The following is a 14,678-nucleotide window of genomic DNA, read 5'->3' on the forward strand; positions in this document are numbered from 1 at the left end:
AACGCTTATTGAGTGTTGTTAAAAGGAAAGGTGATGTAACACAGTGGTGAACATGCCCCTGTCCCAATTTGTTGCAGGCATCAAATTCAAAATGAGTGAATATTTGCAAAAAACTATAAAGTTTATCCGTTTGAACATTAAATATCTTGTCTTTGTAGTGTATTCAACTGAATATAGGTTGAAAAGGATTTGCAAATCATCGTATTCTGTTTTTATTTATGTTTTACACAACGTCCAAACTTCATTGGAATTGCCTGTAACCCATCTCTTGCTGTGCAATTCATCAGCCCCCCCACCCCGTTCACCCATGGTCAGTTCAAAGGACCACTACTGTCTAGGTACTATCGGGCAGTGGACCATTCTCAGTAAGTTAACCCTTCACTAGAAGACCAACACAGACAAATATCCAGGCAGGACTATCTCTGTGACCATTGACGAAAGAAACAAACAGTTTACCAACAGAATAGCTGCAAGTAGTAGTTTCTAATAAAGTGGCCCCTGAATTTTCGTGGTTCACAGGGTTCTACTGGCTGGTTCACTGTGACTGACTGCACATGCTGTTTTCTACCTGCAGGACGTTTCCAATCCGTGGCTTTCAGATTTATGATGGTCCTGTCCGGCTGCTCAGGAGCACATTTAAATCTTACACCTCAACGTCTGAACGCTTCACCAGCGCAGTGGGCTTCAACCTGAAAAACGTCTGGCAGCTCACGCCAAGAAACAACTTGTCCAGCCTCTACTTCCTGCCCAGCGTGAGTTTTACACATATTCATATACATTTTTATATACAAGGCCTATTCCCTGCCTTTGTTTTAATCAGTAAAACAGTCAGAGATCACCCTTCATTTATTTAATTGCCACTCAAACAGTCATTAAGTACATATTGGTAACTTCTCAGGAGATGTTTTTGAGGAGATTGGATACAAGATGATCCATTTGCATAAGGAATGAGAAAGTCAGGAAAATAAGGGGGGTGGGGGTTAAAAAACATGATTTAAAGCTACATAGAAAATGGGACTCCTAAGAACCACCTGGAAAACTTGGTAGACACCAAAACTGTCCCCATCAGATAAACAGCACTTAAATCTTTTATTTTTGAGAAGTAGGAGAAAATCGAGCACCACTCTTTCTTCAAATCTGAAAAAAGCTACAGGAGTAGACAGCAGGTGGTGATTGAGGGTCTGCTAGGTTTTCATTTTCATTTGTGTCATGACTACAACATCCTTAACTTAGCCACTCAGCTAAAGGAGATAGCATAAGCTTGTTGCGCTGTTTGTATTGCATTATCTGTGCTTATTTTTGGCATATTGATCTAACGGTTATGACAAAGCTCACATCAAGAATGAGGTGGTATACCACGCATTCTTAGTGAACATGCATTGCAGAAGCATCAAGCACATTTTGCTCTGCACCTTCTCATGTGCGTATTTCACTTACCAAGTACTCCATGAACATCTCCAGATGAAAGCTTATGTTAATCTCTTTCAGTAAAGAGGGTAAACCCAGACCTGAGGGTAAATAAAGGTGAATATAGCCCTTCTCTGTTGCAGAAAAGCAAGGATAAAAAACCTTTTGTTAAAAGTCGTTCTTCTTTGGTCCTCGGGCCAACAGTGGGTAGAGTTCCTCGAAAAATTGTGCCAAACAGTTTGACTCCACTGCCATTTCAGTTCCTTTTCCTCTTTATGTTTTGGACACAGACTGGCGTCATTCATTGAAAAACTCACACTGGGTTTATAAATAGCTCTGTTTAGGGCTGCAGGGGGCCTGATGGAGGACGGATTCTTTCGTAGGGTTTTACTAGCATGTTATTGGGGGGTTGGCCTGATCCATAAAGTGCTTTTTGTTAACCCCTAGAAGTCACAGTTACTGCAAACAGCCAGCCACCAAGGACCAGCACAGCAATAAAGCGAGGAACTCTCAGTCCAGAGCCAAAAGCTGTGCTTTTTAGCTTTTCTGGGCAGCAGTTTAAATATGTAATGCCTGTCTTGCAAAGTTTATAGGACAATTATAAACTCACTACCCTATTTGGTGTTAATTCTGTTCTGACACACTTGATTTAAATTTATTTGTATTAAAAGTTATTACAGCAGACAACAATATTATTTATTTGCCAAAGATGGCAGCTGGCTAGTTAGCTAGCTTGCAAATGTCTAGGCTAAATACACCGGGACACTTTAAGAACTTGGAGTTATAAACAGTATTATTTTCTGCCAAAGATGGCAAATGAATAGATAGCTAGCAAACATAGGTTAATTTCAGAAGAACACATTGATGAATTAGGGTTAACAATGCTATTTATCAGCTAAAGATGGCAACAATTAGCTAGTTAGCAAAAGCAACACTTTCACAATGTTGAGTTGGCTACAGCGTTATTTATCTGCCAAAGACAGCAGCAAAGTAGCAAGCAAATATGTAGGCTAATCACATAACAACACTTCCACAACATGAAATCGACAATACTATTTATCTGCCAAAGATAGTAATGTTAGATAGTGTGCAGAAGTCTAGGCTAATTACCTCAGGACACTTTTACAATGTGGATTTAATACCAGTATCTACAAAACTAGTTGGATAGCTAGCAAAAGTCTGGGCTACATAATCGTACCAGTACATGTTCTCAACTTGGATTTAACAATATTATTTAAAATGGCAGTAAATGATGGCAGTAAGATAGCCAGCTAGCAAATGTCTAAGCTAATTGCACAAGGACACCTTTCACTTTCAGAGCTTGGACTTAGCAACAGTATTATTTATCTGCCAAAAATGGCTACTAGATACCAAGTAATAGTCTGGGCTAATTACATCACATTAACTTGGAGGTAACGGTGCTATTTATCTGCTAAATATGGCGATAAATTCACTAGTTAGCTAAAGGAAGTTTTCCCACAATATTAACAACTGTATTGTTTATTAGTTAGCAAATGTATCTAATTAGTTACAAATATGTAAGCAACTCACATCAGGACGTTTCCACAAGATGGCGTTAATTTTTATTTTTTTTAATCTGCCAGAGATGTCAGCTAGCTAGCATATGTCTAAGCTAATTACATTAGGACACGTTCACAACTTGGTGTTAGCAGCAGCATTATTCATCTGCCAAAAATGGCAATTGGTTAGAAAGCTAGCAAACATCTAGGCTGATTTACATTGAGGCACTTTTCACAACTTGAGCTATTTATCTGCTAAAGATGGCAACAAGTTAGATAGTAGGCAAAAGCACACTTTCACAATGCTAACAACATTATGTATCTGCTAAAGATAGCAGCCAACTAGTTAGCAAATATGTAGGCTAATCGCATCAGGAAGCTTTCACAACATGGAGCTAACAGTAATAGTAGTCACTAGTTAGCTAGCTAGGCTGATTGTCAGGACACTTTCAGAAAGTGGAATAACAACAGTATTACTGTTAGTGGGGTGTTCTGAAACACTTAATGTAGCCTAATGTATTACAATAACAGTGTAGGTACACAAAAATGGGTTGAATTACAAAGTGTGTGTAGCTAGCTAATTAGCTCATTGAGGTTTTTGACCCTGTTTGACCTATGATGGCCTTGTGATGTTAATCATGATCTTGGGAAGCCTTTCAGAGATTCTCTTAATGTTGCATACTAAGGTGCTGGACATGGGGCCGTTGGGACATAAGGACGCGGCCCAAGCTAGTTCTATTGAGTTCTAGATCTGAACCACATGGAATCTAGCATACTTCAGCAAGGCGTATGACACATGACTTTAGCTTAATAACATTCAAGAGTCGACCACATTTTGAAATAATCTTTTTCCTTTTGTCTCTTCTATACCCTAGGTGACTCTTCGGGCATTTTTTGGGCGGCCAGGTCAGTGGTTTGAGGACAACGATCTGGATGGTGATAAGAACTCAATTTTCCATGACCTGGATGGTTCGGTGAGCGGTTACCCCGACACGTATGCGGTGAGAGCCGACAACTATCTGGTCCGCCACCCCGATTGTGTGAGCATGCCGCAGTGGAACGGGTGTGTGTGCAGTGGCCACTACGCTCAGGTGAGGAGATGAACCTGGACGTTTCCCTTAGTAGTTGATGATTATGTAATGGTGCATTTTCTAACTTGACATCCCTTGGAAATCTAGAGTTTTTGCCATTTTGCTATACATTTACGTTACGTCATAAATATTTACATGTAATTGCTTCAGTGTATATATAAGTACAGTGACAGGAAGCAAGTTTTCAGAGACTATACTAAAATATGCGTAAAGGTAAAAAATGTAAACAAATCTAATTCTGTGTATTAATGCTGCAAAAATAACAATGTCCTTGTGCAAATTGTACCTTGTGTCCCCATATAAGATGCTCTTTGGCAAGAATTCAGATTGTTGTGTTTGGGGAAAGAAGGGTTGGGTGTATGATCCCAAGAAACCAAACCCACAGTGAAGTATGAAGGTGGGAGCATCATTGTGTGGTTACTGCTCTGAAATCGGTGCTGGGCCATTATACCTCATCAAAGGAAACATGAATAGAGTGATGTTCCATGAGGTTTTAGAGGCGAAATTCATCTCATCGGCCAAGAAAGAGGAGAAGCTGGACGTTTCAAGAAGACAATGACCCCAAACATGAAGTCAAAACAGCTCTAGATTGGTTTCTAGAAAGGTGAAAGTGGCCTAGCCATCTTCAGGATTCTGAAATTGCGTCAATACCAGTGGGACTTCCTACCATTGACACAAATACAAAGTCAAAATACATTGTGTGTACTCTGGAAGTAGGTATATGCACTGGAGGTTTGTGAAATAACAATAATAAAAGTGTCTGAATTCTTGTTTCCTTTCACTGTATTAAGTCTTAAATGTTATTAATCTCATTTAGATCTGATTTTAATTTTGTATTGATGATGACTGCAGTTAAATGGCATTAATAATGTTACATTTCACTCTCTGTTCTTTACAGGTGTACATAAAGACTCAGGGCGTGCCCAACCTGAGCCTGTCAATCATCAGAGACGAGTACCCCGATAAGCCTTTGGTGCTGAGAGGCATCAACAGCCAGGGGGCGCTCTCGCAGCAGTACCAGCCCGTTCTGATGATGAGCAAGAGCTACACGCTTCACTGGAACGGCCAGGCGCCCAAAGAGATTGTCCTGTCGCTCGTCAACTTCAACCTGTGAGCCACAGCCAAACTAATCAATTAAAGCTCTTCCAAATTAGTGGCTGAGAATGAAGGCATTCAGAGTGGTTTGATGTGAAGTGATTCATTGTAGAGAAACTAACCAACTTAATCGTTTTGATAGTAAACTAGTGATAAAATACATTTTTGCGGACTATTTTACCTCTCAGCGTACCCATGTACCCATCCACCTTGAATAGGTTTTAAAAATGTGTTTTAGGCCAAAATCTTCTCAAAACTACCTTATGGTGTCTCAGACATCAGGCATTCATAATCATTTCATGTAATAGCTTTCTGTGAGAGAGCTTCTAGAGGTGGACATTTAGTTCCTATCGCCACCACTGTGCACAATTGTGATTTAATAAGTTTCTTTAAAACAAATTCACACTAAACCGCTCTGAATGACTTTGCTAAGCTGCAAAGGGGGACCAACTCTATATTAATGCCTATGGATTTGGAATGGGATTCATAAAAGCTCCTGTAGGTGTCCCACTTTTGTCCATATAGTGTATGTCAAATGTTCAAATTGCCTTCTTCTTCTTCTTCTTCTTCTTCTTCTTCTTCTTCTTCTTCTTCTTCTTCTTCTTCTTCTTCTTCTTCTTCTTCTTCTTCTTCTTCTTCTTCTTCTTCTTCTTCTTCTTCTTCTTCTTCTTCTTCTTCTTCTTCTTCTTCTTCTTCTTCTTCTTCTTCTTCTTCTTCTTCTTCTTCTTCTTCTTCTTCTTCTTCTTCTTCTTCTTCTTCTTCTTCTTCTTCTTCTTCTTCTTCTTCTTCTTCTTCTTCTTCTTCTTCTTCTTCTTCTTCTTCAACTCATTTGACTTCACACCTCAAAGGCAAGGACAGGAAATTTCCAGCAATCTAACACTGCATATTTTGTTACAAATAATCCAAATCGCAATAAGCACATTATCACTTAACTTTACCTGCTGTGCAGCAGCATTTGAAAAACCCATTAAAAAGCCATTCCTGACTTGAAATTAGCATAAAAATATATAGTGAAAATGCAAATGTGCTGCTGTTGCAGTGGAGACTGGACTCTGTTAGGCCTCTGCTATCCATCAGACACGGCCTTCCAGGTGATATCGGACTTCTACCATCGGCAAACCAACGTGTTTGACGGAATGGAAGACTATGGCTCCGTCTCCTCTCTGGCCGAGCTGGAAAAACGAGCCATGGATAGGAAATACTTCTTTGACAAGTCTACTGGGTAAGAGGGCAAAGCAGTCATAACAGTGTCGACACTGTGTTTACATGCACTCGGTACTCCAATCGTAATCTGATTTCTGCAGTTATCTGATTATTTAAATGGTCATGTAAACAGAATACTCTGATTTCTTAGATAGGAGTAAGGTCTAAAGGTCCAAGTGAGAAATCTGGCTGGATTTTGGTTCGGTAATCAGATTTCTCCATGCACGTAAACTCTTACTCTGATTTCTTTCGGATTTCTCAGTCTGAGCATGTTGCCGCCACAAGATGGCAGCATAACACTTTTGGAGAGATGCTGAAACCAAATACACGCTAGACGAAATGAAGGATTTCAATATTTTTTGTCTTCTAGATGATGTGTGTTCATATTTTCAGGTAAAGTGGCTCAATGTTTTTAAAAAAGGCTGAAGTATGAAGCATGAAGTTTGAGTTTTACATTACGTTTACGTCATGTCTTCTTCTGTGAGCTTATTGGCTGGTTGCAAAGCAGAAATCCAATTACTGTCGGACTCACATAGACCTGGAGTTTTCACATGATCTGATTACTCAAGTGCATGTAAACGTGTTGATCGGATTGCTGACAAAATCTGATTTTCTGCGGTTATGAGATTTTTAAGTGCATGTTAACGCACTCGTTGTCTCAGCAGGATGGAAACCAAGCTACACCACATTTTCTACCCTGATACTGATATTAACTTTGAGTAATGACTGAGTTCTTTAAAAGCTACTGCACTTTAAAATGAGCTGTTTAATTGAAGCACTCCACTTAAGATGAGCATCTAAAAGTACACTATCCTGAAACTGTTTGTATACAGGATGTTTGAATAGGTGTCTTTCCCTCCCCCCAGCCTACTGTGGCTGTACACTCGTGCCCGGCACGGCCGCAGTGGTCACAGTTACTGCTCCGTCCACGGCTGTGAGCGGGTAAAGATCACAGCCACCACCAGCACCAAACAAACCTGTAACTGCACTGCTGCAACTTACCCCAAATACAGTCGGACGCCCAGTGCCGCCGTGCCCATGCCCAAACCGGTCCAGTCCTGCAGCCGCTGCGGAGCCTCCAAGGTCAGATCTGACCACCTCCTTCCGCTCTCTGACCTTTGAGACACACACAGTTCTACTTCACTGCTGTTTGTTCTGTGTAGTTCAGTAGAAATTAGTAGATGTCTGTCTCTCTCTCTCTCTCTCTCTCTCTCTCTCTCTCTCTCTCTCTCTCTCTCTCTCTCTCTCTCTCTCTCACTCTCTCACTCACTCACTCACTCACTCACTCACTCACTCACTCACTCACTCACTCACTCACTCACTCACTCACTCACTCACTCTCACTCTCTCTCTCTCTCTCTCTCTCTCTCTCTCTCTCTCTCTCTCTCTCTCTCTCTCTCTCTCTCTCTCCTCTTTGTCTTTTTCTTTCTCTTTCCTCTCTCTTCTTCTCTTTCACTTTGTCTATCTTTCAGTATTTTTCTTTTTTTTCTTCCTATTCTTTTTCTTTCTTTCTTTCTTGTTCTCTCTTGCTTTTCTTTCGTTATGTCTCTGTTTTTGTCTTTTTCTTGCTGTTGCTGTTTTTCTTTTTCATTCTTACTCTCACTCTTTGTTTTTCTCATTTATTGGTCTTTGTCTTTTCTGTGTGTCTCTATTCATTTTCTCTTTTTCTTATAGTATCTTCCCTATACCTCTCTCTTCCTCTCTCTGTTCTCTCTCACGCTCTCTCTCTCTCGCTCTCACTCAGGCTTGTAGAAAAAGGAAGTGTTTTAGTGTGAATTTTTTTTCTGTTATCAGTTGAGAAGTTGATTCTAATCACCGGGTTAAAAGATCTCAGTTTCTTATGGTTTAATAAAATAACAATTTAAATAAATAAAAGTTTTTTTTATCTTTCACAGTTTGTTCAGATTTTGAGAAAATACTTGTGTGTTGCTTTAAAACGTAATGTTGTTTTTCCTTCCTGCAGGTGGCCTTCTCAAGTGACCCATCAATCAGCTACCTCCAGACCCAGATTAAACCCCTCAGCGTCGCAGAGGAGCAGAAGAACGACACTCAAGCCTTCATCACTGTGAGCAGCACCAAACTCCTTTTCAAACTACTGTTAAGCAAGCTGAAAGACCACGTTGTTTACTTGTTCTCTCTCTTAGGTGAACAACGCACAGTATAACCTCACCAAGAACGGCTTCCTCGTGGTTTCCGCAGATGCCTGCACTGGCAAAGTCACAAAACATTCGTTTTTTGCCAAGCTGGACTCCAAAATGGAGTTGTATTTCAAAGCTGGGATCCCAGTACGGTAAGAATGAAGGGGGATAATTTAGAGGGAAATACTGGAGGGGTAAAATGTTCATGTTTCTACAAGTTTTCATACCTTGTACCTTGTCCTAAACTGGCCACATGATTCCATTCCATGAATTTGGCTTGGAAGAAGAAGATCTGCACAGAATGCTACATCATAATACCATCATTATAGAAAAAAAGGAAAAATGATAGTCCTACTCAACACATGCATTTTGGTTTGAAGTTGTACTAGACTCGCACTAGTAGACTTTTTGTAGTCCAGAAACCCCATTCCTTTGTAATCTTGTTTTCTAGGTCAGTTTCTTAAAGCAAGTTTATTATTAGGGCTGAACCTGAATGTTCAAGTTTTTGGATATTTGTTCTTTGCTTAGGTTGGTTTTTTAATTTTGGGATTTGGATTAGTTTTTGTGGGATTTTTTTTAATTGAAGGCTTTCGGGAAAGGTAAACCACAAAATACTATAATGTTTGAGGTTCTCAGGAGAAACTTGGGACCGCTCATGTTTACAGTCAACAAAACTCCACCCGTATTCAGGCGCTGAGGAGTTGGAGCCTATCCCAGCAGTCATTGGGTGGAAAGCTTGCAGGGCAGACACACACACACATTCACACCTAGGGGCAATTTAGCGTATCCAGTTGGTCAGACTGCATGTCTTTGGTCTGTGGGAGGAAATCCACGTAGACACAGGGAGAAACTCCACACAGAAAGGACCCTGGCCACCCAGGCCCTACTTGCTGTGAGGTGACAGCGCCACTGCACCACTGTGCTACCCCCAGCCATGGTGTCTGCAAACAGTTCCCCTTACTACGGCTGTGATGTGCACTGTTCATACTTCAAGTTAGTCCACAATCATAAAGGGCTGGTTAGCCCAAACATACGCTGTGCTATTACCCTGTAACCTGCTGTCAAGCGAGGCTAGCAGGTCTGGTAGAGTGAAGCCACGCTGTAAAACCCGCAGCACTCTGCAAGGAAAATGGCTTACCTGGAGATTCATATTTACAGTGGATGAAGTCACACATGTGCTTTTAACCCAGGATTTGACTACTCGCTTTTTATTATTGACAAAGCTCTGAACCCCAAAAAATGGTATTCGGGACAGCCCTAGATATTGTATATGATTTTATAGCACTGAGACTAGACGTAGTCCAGCAGACCATGATGCAGTTCCTGGCACAGCAAGGAGGCTGCTTATCAGGACACATTGATTGGATGAGATCAAGTGGCACATCTAAGAGTAAGACTCCAGAGGGTTTAATGGTACTGAAATATCTGCAGTATCTACCTAATTTATGAGCTTATTCTTCCACAAAATCTGTTCATATATGAATAAGTTCATATGCAGTGAGATAACAAGAACTAATTCCTGATAACAAGATAACAATTCCTGTGAACTCATTGTAAATGAGATGAAGGCCAAGGTTCTTCTCTTTTGTGCAAAAGAACATTTTTTTCAGCGTGGATAAAAAGAGCATGAATGCAAAATAAATGAATGAATATATTCTAGTTGTTGTGTTTTTCCCCAGATCAATTGTTCTGCTAGCCTCAAGAGGTCAGCCTGATGGATTTGCCAGCGTTGCACAATATCTGGTCCCCCTGGGAGCAGCCAAAGTGGCAGATCTGAAGGGAAAAGGTTGGCTTTGTACACGCAACAGTATATCCTGATAGGTTTGCAGTGTTGGTAGTGGTCAGTCAAGCCGATCTCGTACTTCCAAGTACTTGATCTGATATCAGCTAGTTAGTGTCATTAGGTTGGCACCATTGCTGAAGTGGCAGCTAACTAATGGGGATTGTGTTTTCATGTAGTACAATAACAATTATAGTTGGTCCAATTTTGGTGCGCAATTTCTGTTTATTTGCCGAGTTAAACAGTGTAATAAAAAATATATGATGTGCCATAACTTTTGAACAGGCCACATTTAATGGTTCATTTTTTTTGTCCAACATTTGAAGTTCAGCAAATAAATAATAATAATAACTGTATATCTTAAAATATTCACTCTTGTTTTTACACTCTTAGTTTAGCTGGACAGGAAATGTTGATAGATTCTCTCTTTCCCATTATTTCCCTCCAGGAAGTATCACCTTCTTCGGCTTCCACGGGTCACCGTCGGCCCAGCCATGGGCGTCCCTCCAGGTCGGTCAGAGCGAGGAGGCCGTGGGCCTGCAGGAGAGATACATCCCCCTCTCCCTGGAGGAGTATGCCTGCCCTCCACCCACAGAGCAGCCTGCACGCAAAGATCTAGACCTGCTGAGGAAAGCCCGGAGTTGAAGAAGTGAACCTTTCCCAAATGTGAACAAGCATCATGATGGACAACACATTGAATGTGAATTAATGAACTTAATTTATTTATGGCAAAAAAAAAAAAGAAATTTGGGGCTGGGGTATTTTATACAGTGTGCGGGTGGATGTGTTTGTATGTGAGAGAGAGAGAGCAAGAGAATGTGTACGTTTTGTCTCTCTGTTGTTTGTATTTTGTGTACGGCACCGTCTGCTGCACTTTCACAAAAACTCAAACTTTTACCAGGAAAGAACAAGTGGGAGAATCAAAGAGCAAAGTTAGGAAAATTTATGATAACAGAACAGTTAACCAGCCAAACCAAACAAGGAAACTAAGATGAGATGAATTTCGTCAGTGGCTTTGTGCTTAGTGTGCAGTCTGTTTCACTTGTAGGTCGCACTGAATTGAACCTGGAGTTCACGTCTTTTAACTGCACTTGGTGCTGTCTCAGGGCCCTGATGCACCAAGCCGACTGTTGGCTGTGGTAGACCCTCAGGTCGTCGGTTGGCTCTAGTTGCCTCTTGTCAGTGCTGTGGTCACCCATGAAACCACCGAGGCTATTCATCAGAGACTAGCCTCATTTTGCAACACCAGTGCTAGTAGCAACTTGGGATGGACCAAAATGTCACTGACCAAAAAGGTTCCTGCTGAAAATGGAGTGGTTTCGGTATTGAGCAGATATTCTGGCTAAAAAAAAGCAAAACACAAAATAGACATAAACAAATGTAGTGTCACAATCAAACACTTAATACCATTTCAATGCTAATGAAAATGAGAAATTGTTACTATAAACACTTTTTCTTCGTTGTTCTGTTCTAGTCAGTACAGATGCGTTCAAACAGCTTGAGCCACAGCAGATCAACAGCCCGTTTTCTAATTTGTGAGTTATTTCGTAGATTTCACACACATTTCCTCAATTTCGTGCATTTTTGCAGCAGTACTGTAGGGTAGATGACCGATACAATCAGCAATTCCACCAAAATATGCTGATAATAAATCCTGCTAGTATTTTACTTCCATGTAAAATACCAGTTTATGATATTTACCAGATATGGTATGTTTCGTCGCTCAACTCAGTAACTTAGTAACAAAGTAAAGGTCTGTAAAACCACAACTGTGATACAGACGCCAATTTCATGCTGATGACGCCAATTTCATGCTGATGGGACTACGTCCACCTGGATAAGCACTACAGGGAAATCCAACATTTATTTCTGTAGGGTGGCAAAAGCAGGAAAGTGAATAAAATGCAGACATTTTGGTTCTGCAACTCAGCATCACCTAAACAATCTGCTTTTCTAGAGCTCAACAAATACATTGAATATCAGTTTGAAATATTGTCCAAAGCTAAAATCTTTTAAGACTTATAGGACACTAGCATATAAGAAAGCTTGCAACTTAATTAACTTTGGAAAAAATGTCATAGTTACGAACATATACCAACCGCTCATTTTATATCACTATGCAAACATTCACTTTTATATAGCCTTTTTACCCACCTAGCACCAAGCTAATTACGACTTATGCTCACTTCCGAACACTGTATTTATCATAAACATGGTCATTTGAAGTGTGAAATATATTCTAACAGTATATAACTTTATACATTGCAGTTTTACAGTTTTTCCTGCTGTGCAGAGTCACATTACATTCATGTTGGACACTGTATGCAACGTTTTCGGGTTCCTATTTTGACGAGAGGCAGCGTTGAGCTAGCATCGACCATAGTTGCCGCTGGTTCTTTCTCAGCTTAGTGTGCCTGGGCCCTTTTAAGAAATAAATTGGTGAACATTCTTACATAAATTTCCTCACTTACCTCAGATGAAACTAGTCAGCTAGCATACTGTTCTTTGTAAAAAACAACAAGCATAGCTAACAGCAGCAGTGAAACCATTTTGAAGCCATACATTTGTCCATTTTTTTAGTCATACAGTGCCACAAACCACTTCAGCAAGTCTAGTAGAGATTACTCGACACCTCAGCGTGGTTTGAAGGAAGCGTGTGGTGATTTGTGCTATGCTAATTGGCTACTAGCTTCCATAACGTGTTAGCTGCATTAGCCAGTGCTAAAACTAAGGACACAGTCGTCAGACACCAAACATGTCTTGGCTAATGGCCTTCCTTTGTGGTAAGGAGTAGATGTTTCACTGAGCTTTTTCTATAAGTTGACCCCACAGCTTGCTTATCCTAGCTTTTTTTTGTACTCCTCTGTGGAGCTTCTGAAGCCATTCCTGGACTTGATACCTCTATAGCGTTCAAGAGTGAGATCCTTGGGCTAAATGAGTCATTACGCTTCATATTTAATACTTCTTTTTCATGGTGTCATTTCACGTTAGAGATCTAGCATTGCTAACATCCATAAAACCATGGCTGCTTACACCATGTAAAGTCACTTTCTGTACCATTTTATAACGTTAAGCATATGCTGGATCATAAGCATCTGTTTTATGGAATTTTCTGCATTGTACAGTGCAAAACTCACCGTGGCTGTCCACAATGCAGGTATTTGACTAGAATGCCACTTAAACCAAATGCCTTTTATAATGTGTGTGTATATACGACAGTGGGGAGCAAAAAGTTATGCCAAAGATGGAAGTAGTAAGTCATTTTTTTTGGGCTGTAGACCTTAACAGCTTTTTTGCCAACACAACTGAACAGGTAGTTCTGATGTACTTTAGGGGTTAAACGAAATGCCAAATTGTGTGTTCTCTTGAAGGGGAATTCCACCAGTTTTTTTCATAATTCTAGCATAATTCTTGCGCTGTGATGTTAAACGTCATTCAGATTGGTTTGATGTGAAGTGGTTCAGTGTAGAGAAACTGACTGATTTCTTTACAGTGGTGGTGATGGGAACCAAGGGTCACAACATCTACAACACAAATGTAGCCATTTTATTTGCTGTTCAAATTGAAGAGTGAACCTACATGTCTATGCTGATGAAGGTAGAATAGTGAGGCATTTGAAAAAGTACATTTTCCTTAAGGAATATTTCACCTCACAATGTCTTGCATGTACCCTTAGGCTAAGAATATCTTTAGGAAAATTCAGTTTCAGTCCAAAACTATTATAAAACAGTGTTTCAGGCATCATATTTATAAGGTTTTCGTGTAATATTCTTCTGTGAGGGAGCTTTTAGAGGCAGTAAACTCTTCAGACATCTGGTTCCCATCACTACCACTGGGAACAATTCCTTGAGTCTAGAACAGAACTGATTTCCCAACAGACCACTCTGAGTGAGTTCGTTCACATCTTTAAATTGAATTTTGCAGATGTTACAACAAAAAACAGTGGAATTTCCATTTAAAGACTTGTTTGTTAACCACTGTACTGTAAAAAGAGATTTGTCGTAGACATTGCTGAAGTCAGATTGTGTTGGCTGTGTTGGGGGAGTGTTGCAAAAGATGTAAAAGGGCTTGTTATCAGTAAGCAAGTGCCTTTCTACTTTTTTATATTTGTTCAATTAGTAATTTTCTGTTTTCTGTAGTAAAGCTTTTGTGCTGAGATTTGATATTTGGTGTTGAGTGATAAAACATTTATACTTTGTGATAAAGTGGTGTCGTTCTTGTGGTGATACATATGCTCACACTGATTATGGGGTAATATGAATTTATTATATGTGTATATATATATATATATATATATATATATATATATAATGTTATGGATTTTTCGGCCTTTGGTCAGAACAGGCTAATGTTACAACAAAAATACAAAAAAATCAAAAATACCCTCAGCATTACGCAACTGACATCATGCAAATTGGTGACTATGAGCTTTGTGTCAGCCACG

At 40.0% G+C, this 14,678-nt stretch overlaps 1 protein-coding gene across 2 annotated transcripts in view; it reads left to right on the forward strand.

Moving 5' to 3' along the window:
* cemip2 (cell migration inducing hyaluronidase 2) overlaps positions 1 to 14,439 on the forward strand; it is a 69,076-nt gene extending 54,637 nt beyond the window's left edge. For both annotated transcript variants that reach the window (XM_017709648.2, XM_017709649.2), the window contains exons 16-24: positions 575 to 752; positions 3,803 to 4,018; positions 4,917 to 5,128; positions 6,153 to 6,335; positions 7,183 to 7,399; positions 8,280 to 8,381; positions 8,461 to 8,606; positions 10,134 to 10,240; positions 10,683 to 14,439. In XM_017709648.2, the coding sequence (XP_017565137.1) occupies positions 575 to 752; positions 3,803 to 4,018; positions 4,917 to 5,128; positions 6,153 to 6,335; positions 7,183 to 7,399; positions 8,280 to 8,381; positions 8,461 to 8,606; positions 10,134 to 10,240; positions 10,683 to 10,879 (1,558 nt within the window). In that variant the 3' untranslated portion in view covers positions 10,880 to 14,439. The remainder of the gene's footprint in view (positions 1 to 574; positions 753 to 3,802; positions 4,019 to 4,916; positions 5,129 to 6,152; positions 6,336 to 7,182; positions 7,400 to 8,279; positions 8,382 to 8,460; positions 8,607 to 10,133; positions 10,241 to 10,682) is intronic.
* Positions 14,440 to 14,678: the final 239 nt, after the last annotated feature.

Source organism: Pygocentrus nattereri, chromosome 20 (genome assembly GCF_015220715.1).
Source record: "Pygocentrus nattereri isolate fPygNat1 chromosome 20, fPygNat1.pri, whole genome shotgun sequence".
Classification (NCBI taxonomy): domain Eukaryota; kingdom Metazoa; phylum Chordata; class Actinopteri; order Characiformes; family Serrasalmidae; genus Pygocentrus; species Pygocentrus nattereri.